General features: G+C 54.0%; 2 protein-coding genes across 2 annotated transcripts; both read right to left on the reverse strand.

Moving 5' to 3' along the window:
* Positions 1-187: 187 nt before the first annotated feature.
* FREY1 (Frey regulator of sperm-oocyte fusion 1) lies at positions 188-761 on the reverse strand. Its single transcript, XM_064716056.1, has 3 exons — positions 694-761; positions 427-494; positions 188-324 (listed from the first exon to the last, which is right to left on the reverse strand). The coding sequence occupies exons 1-3, from the start codon at positions 759-761 to the stop codon at positions 188-190; spliced, it is 273 nt and encodes a 90-aa protein (XP_064572126.1).
* Positions 762-1,910: 1,149 nt separating this feature from the next.
* On the reverse strand, positions 1,911-8,790 carry PEX16 (peroxisomal biogenesis factor 16). The gene is made up of 11 exons (XM_064715188.1): positions 8,613-8,790; positions 8,438-8,473; positions 8,136-8,212; positions 6,747-6,880; positions 6,335-6,441; positions 5,775-5,855; positions 4,659-4,811; positions 4,240-4,312; positions 3,847-3,966; positions 3,573-3,637; positions 1,911-2,437 (listed from the first exon to the last, which is right to left on the reverse strand). Exons 1-11 carry the CDS (start codon positions 8,767-8,769, stop codon positions 2,379-2,381), a joined length of 1,062 nt encoding a protein of 353 aa, XP_064571258.1. The 5' UTR covers positions 8,770-8,790; the 3' UTR covers positions 1,911-2,378.
* Between the last annotated feature and the right edge of the window lie 23 nt (positions 8,791-8,813).

Raw genomic sequence — 8,813 nt, forward strand, 5'->3', positions numbered from 1 at the left:
AGGGGTTTGGGCCCTGGCTTCTTTCCCTTGGGACCGCAAGAAGAACTGGAGCTTCTCACTATTGGTCCAAGAGCCCTGGCTGCAATCCTGAGAGGCCAGAGAGCATATGATGGCCCAAAGGGCCTTGTGGCAGCTGTTGCTCCAGCCCTCACCTGGGGGGCTGTGGTGGGCACAGGGGCACGCTGGCTCACAGGCGCCCATCCTCGTAGAACTCCAGCAGGTCCAGCCCGTCGCGCTTGCTTTTGCGGGCTCTGCGCAGCTCCGCCGGCCGCACCGGGGCCGCCCGCGTCCTGAAGCCAGGCTGCTTGGGCTTGATGCCGTAATCTGCGGGTGCAGGAGAGGCTGGGCCCAGCTCTGGGACAACCACCCACCTGGAGGGCTGAGTGCATGGACAGGGGGTTCAGAGGGGCAAGGAGAGCACTGTACCATCCACCAGGCCGAAGTGCTTCTGTGGAAGCTCCAGGGGAGCAGAGAAATCCTCAGGAACTGAGTAGCTGTTCCTACAGAGGAAAACAAGGGCCAGGAGTGAGCCAAGGTCCTACACCACTTAGCCAGGCTGGCACAAGAGCTCCCACGTGCTGCATCTTCCATCCAGTCTGGCCAGCTCTTGAGGCCTGGTGCCACAAGTCCCAGCCCACGTCAGGGGCCCTGCAGGTACTGGGGCAGGGAGGAGGAGGAGGGAAGTGCCATCACCTCTGGTGCACAGGCTGTGGGAGGGCAGCCCCCAGCAGCAGAGCGAGGAGCAGCAGGCAGCACAGCATGGTGCACACTGACCGGTTCCACTGGTTCCACAGCCAGGTCACAGAGGAGCCACCGTGGTTGCCCAGGACACCTGCTAGGTGGGGCAGGGGACTTGGCCCCTCCCAGCTACTGCTGCTGTCCCTTCCTACCTTCCCCTTCAGGTCCTGGGCTGCCTCTGCCTGGGCCCTGCCAGCTGCTGAGCCTTCATCGTTCTGGTGTGTGTCCCTCCATATAGTCAGAGCTCCAGGGCTGTCTCTGTCCCTCAGCACCTGCTTGTGCCTTCCTCTCAAAACCTCCAAAAGCAGACCCTTGCATCTCATCTCAGTACCACTCTGTCCCAGGAGACACTTCAGCATCTTCCTCTGCTATAAGACTGAGCAAAGGGAGCACAGTTCCTTGGTCATGGCTTTTCTGTGCTGCTGTTACCACGTTGCAGGGCCTTGCCAGCTGAGGTGGCAACACACCCCTCACACTGGCAAAGTTCTGTTGTCCCCAGCTGTGGTGACCCATGAGGGATGTGTGTGGGACTACATTTCCAGTGCTGGGTGCTGAGGCAAGAAGGCTGTGACCCCTGCAGCCTGAGAATCCCTCAGGGATGGTTCAGGTAGGAATGCTCCTGATACCCACTTGGGACAGACATACTACCCAGACAGCTGACTGTGGGGCAGTCCAGTGCCACCAGCTGACTAACCCTTTGTCCTGGCCCAGGGAGCCTCCACAGAAGCTGTCTGTGCAGACTGGTGCCTCAACTGTCCCCCCAGTAGAAGAGACACAGGCCTGTCCTAGGCCCTTTAAATGCAACACAGCAGATTTGCTGAATAATCACTTCTCATCTGCCCTTGGCCAAGCCCCCAAGCCCTGGCTGGCAGCCATTCTGCAAACCCTTTTAACACACATTAGGTGCTAGGAAAGCAGCCTGCACACTGCAGCTCTGTGTACCCCCAGGGAACCCCAGGACTCTGGGGACTGAGGCAGGCACTGGGAATTAGAGAGGCTGTAGTCATCAGCTGAGCAACATGTGGGCCCTGACTGACACAGGCCAGAGCAAAAGCATCTAAGGGACAGAGTATCCCAGGGTAGACAACTGCAAAAGCTGCTGTTTCTGACAGAGAGACCTGCTGGCACCCAGAGACAAGGGATCCCATGCAAAGAGGCAGAGGCTCTTCAGCTCAGTTCTCTCCATTCAGTCAGTTTATTTGACAGACAAGTCTGCTCCAAGCAGATGGGCCAGGCATGGCCAACACAAGCAGGTTGTGGGTCAACCTCAGCGCCATGACGTGTGAGACAGTGCTCTCTCAAAATCCACTACGCTGCCTGGCTTTGTTATAGCGCAGCTGTACAAAAGAAGAAAAATCAAGGGCTTCAAAAAACAGTTTCCCCATCACCATCACTGCAGCCACAGAATGGTCCAGAGAAATAGGTGGCCAGGGTCTCCCCACACATTTAGTGTCCATCATTCACTCCTTGATCTGTTAAAAAATTGCATACAACCCCCTCCCTGCTCTGCAGAACAGGAACTTCTCATTTATAATTTAACTGAAAATTAGACATTATCAACATCCCTCCCCCAGACTGCTTGCCCTCCTTAGGAATGTCCAGCCATGATTTTAGCAGAGAGTAATCATCTTCTTTTCTTATCAGCCCCAGTTATAGAAATAGATTTTCTGCCAAGCAGGCAAGTAATCCATCAGTGGCCCTGAAACAAGAGAACAGAGGGATCATACATGTAGAAAGGCAACAATTTAAAGTGGTGCTTCTATAGGGTATATCCCCCACTTCTCATTATAATCCAAACAACTCCAAATCTCCACTTACACAACTCAGATGAACCCAAGAATTCTATTCTGCCAAGATGTAAGGCAGCACTGCAATGTGGTGCCAGAGATCAGAGCAGGACCAAGAGGGGTGTGAAACATGGTCAGCACAGCCATGGTGTGGGACACCACCCATTCCCTCAGAGCTGACATGTTCAAACTGCAGTGGGAAAGGGGGTTTGCAATGTGCAAGGGGAAAACCCACATGCAGAGAGTCAGGAGAACACTGCTGTGACAGGGAAGAAAGAAGATAACGCAGCGATGGTGAGCAGGTGCAAACACAGAAGCATCTGCTGTAGAGTGAAAATGCTGATGTTGCACAGGGCTTAATGCAGGTTCCAAAGCCTCTCTGAAATCACTAACTGGAGGAAGTGGCTCCTGAGCTAGCCAGCTTTGTGACCTCCCCAGAGAAAGGGCAATCCCATGATGCCAGGCTGATGTAATGTCATATCACTGCCATGAATCACTCCACAAAAGGATTAACATCATCAGGGGAAGGGTGGAGGGAAATGAAATGCTGGCCTATAATAAAGGGATTCTCTGGTGAAGAACTAGAACACAGACCTGGTTTGGCCCTTTGATTTACAGTCAGTTTCTGCCTGGCTCAATAGTTCCAGGCACCCATTTACCCCTCATGTCCACACTGTAGACTAGGGATCAAGGAAAAGACCTCAGAACCGGGCTGCAAAGCTGGGGCCCTGGTGTACCAGGTGAGGTACAGAAAGGATGCCCAGGAGAACAGGCCTAGGTGGCAGACACTGAGCTCTGCAGCCTCAGGGCACACAGAGGTTTACTACTGTCATCAAACCAGGAAGCAATTAATTTTTTCCTTCAGCATTTAAAAATTACTCAAGCATCAACAACTGCTCTAGTGCTAACCTCTCTAAGGACGTCTCAGTTCCTTCCCCAGATTGGAAACCAATTGACAAATGTTCCCAACTGCCCTCATTTTTCTTCACCAGGCAGAAATGGGGATATAAATAAATAAATGGGGATGTAACAGTGGGACCCACTTACTTGTGATGAAGCCAACTCCAGGCACATAATCAGCCAACAAGCGCAGAAGGAGGAGGATCCTGCCCCTAGAAAGGGAGAGAATATGAACAAGTCCAGCCAGACATCTCCTGCCCCAGCTGCTGAGCACACAAACAGCAATGGCAGCTGTTAGAAAAGGGCTCAGATTAACCTGGTCACAGGCATCCACACATCCTCAGATCTACTCACCCAGCCCCCTGACGCTATTTCAGTTAAAAGGGAAATGTTCAGCAAAAGCCCAGCCAGGGCCCCTTACTCTGAGTATCGGTCATAGAAAGGAGATCTCAGCAGGTAGTACAGCAGGAGGATCGTGCGTCGCCTCAGCTCCGCCCGCTCTCGCCTGTTCAGGTCCTTCAGATCACTCAGCAAACTCAGACTGGAAGAGGAGGGCAGAGAGCTAAGTCACAGCAAAAGCAGCCAGCAGGGAAAACAAAGGGGGCTTCTAAAGCCCTCCACTCTCAGCTCCATGCAGAGCAGCCTGCACCAGCTCAGAACAGAGAGCACTGTAAGTGCTGTAAAACATGTGTCACTCTCCAAGCTAAAGACCATCCCGGGTGCATATTTCTCTGCCCAGGACTGGGGAACAGGGAAGCGTGATGCCCAGCCACCACCAAAGCAAGCACCTAGAAAGACTCTTCATCAGACTGACCTCGAGATGTCCAGGACTGCTGAGAGGAGCCAGGGCTTCCATGACCTCTGGCCCCATACTCCTAGACTCAGTACTAGGAACACATAGTCAAGGAATGAAAAGATGAGAGATTCCTAACAAGAGGCACACAGAGAAGTGATCCCCTACATACCCACAAAATTCTGCCAAGTGCAGGCAAATACACCCTAAGGCAGGGCTGGGGGCCCCGGGGAAAAGGGCTGGAGGACTTGCACCCACAGCTCCAGTGGCTGAGGCCAGCCACCAAAGGCTAAGAACGGGAAGAGAGCTGAATCCCACGCCCCAGCAGAGCCGCGCAGGGCGCGGAGCTGGCGGGCACTGCCCAGCACCCGGGCCGAGCCCACAGCACCCTCTGCTGGCACCGCCAGCGCCGGGAGCCCGCACGGAGAAGGGCAGGATACGGTGGAGCAGGGGGCGGGTAATGTAGATGGATTCTGCGATGGTTTCTTGGAGACCCAGAGGAGTGGGAGGCTGGTTGATCTCCTCCGTTCTTCGGCTCTGCGACTCCTCCCTCTGTTGGGGGGACCCCCAGTGCCGGGACTGCAGGGACGGGGCTGAAAGAAGCAGGTCTGGTTACTGACACAAATAAAAGCTTTGTCCCAGCTGGAAACTACGGATCACATGACTGCTAGCTCACTCCACCTGGCCCTGGAGCCCTTCACCCCCCCGACCCCTGCCGGTTGGATGGGGACAAGAATCAGAAAAAGGTAAAACTCCTGCATTGACATAGAACAGTTTAATAATTGAAATAAAAATAATAACAATTTTAACAATAATAAAAAGGAAGACAACAAAACCCAAGAAACACAAGTGATGTACAACCACTCACCATCCCCAGACTGATTCCCATCCCATTCCCAAACAGTGACTGGCCCCTCCCAGCCAATGTCCCCAGTTTATACAGTGGGCATGAGGTTCTATGGCATGGAAGATCCCTTTGGCCAGTTCAGGTCACCCATCCTGGCCATGCTCCCTCCCAGCTTTTTGCGCATCTCCTCACTAGCAGAACCCAGGAAGCTGAAAAGTCCTTGACTTAGAGTAACTGCTACTTCTCAACAAGCTACAGTATCAGTTATAACAATGTTATCAACATTAGTGTCATACTAAACCCAAAACTCAGCACCATAACAGTTAGGAGGAAAAAAACGAATTCTATCCCAGCCCAAACCAGGACACCTTCCTATCATGTTTCCTTGCTTTCTGCACAGTGAAGTTGTGAAAGGGGAAAGCTTCAAGAGGTACCTGTAAGATCCATGCTCCTCAAAGCATAACCATGATGAAGAGCTGTCTCTGTTGCACAGCTCACTTGGGAAAACATAATTTAGTGCTAGCCTTGCAGCATGTCTCTGGTTGCTTTGATACGCTCACCTATCCACAGTGGGCCCACATATGAGGCCCTCTGAGTGCCATTTATATGTGCCAATACAAGGTTCTACCCTCTACTGCTCACACCCATGCCATCCATGAAGGCACAGAGCAGGAACAGCTCAGGCTGAAAAACAGGCTCAGTCACTTACTGCTCTGTAGAGAGCGCACAACACGGCTGGAACGCCTGCCAACATAGGTCTGACCCTTCCCTGAGGAGTTGTCTTCCATGCCTGCAGAAGGAAACAGCCACAGGGGTCAGGCTTCAAAGCAATACGTTTCACACCTCAGAGCTGCCACCAAGAAGACCAGATTGAAAGGCTGATTTAGCGCAAACTGGACAATTCTGCAGGGGTTAACAGTAGGCAGAGGGTGAAAAGGTAAATCTGCCTGACATTGCCCAAGTCTCAGGCCTCTTTCCTCATCACTAGACCAGGGCACATACAGCCTGACTCATGGTTCAGCCAGCAATTCACAGCTTGGACTTCTCCATCCCCTCCTTCCAGGATGGTCCAGATATTGGACAGCCCTGCCACTAAGCTAACTCATCCTCTGCAAAGGGTGGAAAGTTGAAACACAGCTCAGCCTTGAATACAGACACCTTATGGTTCCATGTGCTGCACAAGCCACTGCTCTCATGAGTAATTCTAGCAGGACAAGACATGTGGCTCAGCAAGGCACCAAGCCAATGATGACAACACCATGGGCTCACCTTGAGGGTGGAGAGGCTGTTGCTTCTCCCTGTTCAGTGGCACAATGGGAGGAGACATCTGGATGCCAGCTTTGTACCACAGCAGGAGCAGGAGCCGAAGGATGGCTCTGTGAACAGACATGTGTAAGTCTTCAATACCAGACTACGGAGCTGGGTTCCTGTTACACTGGAGAGATGACTTCCACAGAAGAGGGAAACACTCGGGTCTCCTCAGAGCAAATGGCAAGGTGAGAGGTGGAAGTGCTCCCTTCTGTGGCACAGAGTCCAGTACACCGTGGGGCTCCAAATTCCCCCATCCTCAGGGACTGGCAGCTCAGTCCTGTGTGGGATTTTTTCCAGGGTACTATGGAGTGCCCTCCAGGTCCCCTTTCCGAGCGCACGCTGCCCCTTCCCCTCTGCCCACAGCACTTACTTAGCCAGCTGGATGAGGACAATGATGGTCCACCGGCCCATCTCCCCCCACACCCTGGCTGTCCCCATCTCTGCAAAGACCTCCACGCATTCTAGTACACTCAGCCAGGTCAGCAGCTTCTGCTGGGGCAGCGACTGCAAAACACAGAGGGGAGGAAGGGGACAGGATGCAGGTTCTGCTCGGGAGTTAAAGAGGGCAGAAACACAGCCCAGTCTGGTGGGACCCTCAGAAATAAGCACCAGATGGCCTTGGAAGTCACAGCTCCGGAAAAAAAAAGCAATGTCTCCACTGTGGCTGGAGTCTACACACAAGCAGGGGCAGACTGCGACATCACAGCATCACATGGAGTTACCACTCCAAAAATAGGGAGAACATCACATCTGTGTTTTATATTGCCTCTACCCCAACTGACACAACAGGACAGCCTCCTGGGTTGTGGCACTGTGCCTGAGCTCTGCAGCAAAACCCTCCTCTCCTCCTCATCCCAGAGCTGAGACACAAGACAACGTCCTCTCTGGACAGAGCTGATGAGGGAGTGTGCTTGAAGCAGAGGGAAGGGACCCCAGAGTCCACAGCCACATCAGAATGAATGCTGGCTGAACACAGCATCAGACTAGATTTCAGGCATGAGCCCCAGGACAGTGGGTCCTCTTCCAGTCTAGGTCTCTGCTATCCATGTGGGAACTTACAACTGCTGTCAACCACAGGGTTTGATTCACTGAAAAGCATCAATTAAGACAATATAGCTGGAATTCTATTCAATTTTAACCAGGGAAGCAAGTCTTGTTCACTTCTGTTTGTTACATGCCTGATGCTCCATTCAGGGAGCTGCCAACACCCAAGACACACACTGGACAGGTTTGTAACAGAAGAACCTTGTCTGGAGAAAAACAACCTCTTCCCCATTCCCCATAGAGTTTAGGAATGCTGGGAGCCAGCCTGGGGCTCATGCAAGATAGACATAGTAGCAAGCCACTTACATTTGTTTTACTCAATACAGTACACTACGCAAAGGTAGAGTCTCACAGATGGAATCAAGAGCTTCTGTGCTCCAGAGCCACTGCTGTGTAAACAGCAACGGTTTATTCATCAACACCTCTACCTAGTTCAAGTTCTGAGCTTCTCAAAAAAGCCTGTGGAGCTTCTGGTGCAAGTCAGGGCCTGATTTCTGTGGTCCAGGGAGTGCTCCAGCCACGCCTCCAAGCCAGGAGCTAAGGGACAGGGCTGCTATTTTAGTTGCATTCAGAGGTTGCCTCTGGCTTCTCCATACCTGACCACAAAGAGAGGCCTTAGCAAAGACCTGTTAAGTTTCTACAGACACTCCCTGAAAGCTCCTGCAAGTAAGAAAGCATATGTCCCAAATCCTCCTCCCACACACTCCAGCCTTACCACTGGCAGGCTTTCCTGCAGGTCCTTTCGGAGAATCCAGTCATTTAACAGCACTAGGAGGTTGGAGGCAGAGTACACTGGAAAAGGAAGAGAACAACGCAGAATGGATGCACAGGAAGCAAGCCAAACCGGCCCTGCTGTGTCTGTCCCCGACAGGGGATGAGGGAAGGAGGGTAGCAGGATATGCAGACTCCTCCCAGGAGCTGCCCGAGAATGCACGGCCAAGAGCAGGGCCCGGGGAGCAAGACCCACACGCACCCGGGCAAGGGCACAGCACCGGCCCCGACTCGCTGCCCACCTACCCAGCTCCGACAGCGCGTGCGAGTCCGAGAAGCGACCTGCGAAGGGAACAGAGCGGCTCCAGCGAGCGCCCGGAGCCGGGGGAGCTCCCGCTCCCCGCTGGGTCCCGGTGCCCGCGCCCCCCGGCCCAGACCCCGGCCGGAGGGACGAAGGCTCGCCCGCCCCCCGCTCCCGCACCTGGCAGCAGGTAGGAGAGCCCCCGCACGGTGCCCTCCAGCTGGGCCGTGGCGGCCGGGTGCCGCCTCACGTACTCCTGGTAGCGCTGGCACAGCAGGCGCAGCCGCCACACCGGGCCGGCTCCGCGGGTACGGGCCGAGGCCGCTGCCGCCGCCATGGTGCCGCCGCCGCCGCCGCGCTGCTTCCGGGGCCGCCCCCGCC

The sequence above is a fragment of the Zonotrichia leucophrys genome, chromosome 5 (genome assembly GCF_028769735.1).
Source record: "Zonotrichia leucophrys gambelii isolate GWCS_2022_RI chromosome 5, RI_Zleu_2.0, whole genome shotgun sequence".
Lineage (NCBI taxonomy): Eukaryota > Metazoa > Chordata > Aves > Passeriformes > Passerellidae > Zonotrichia > Zonotrichia leucophrys.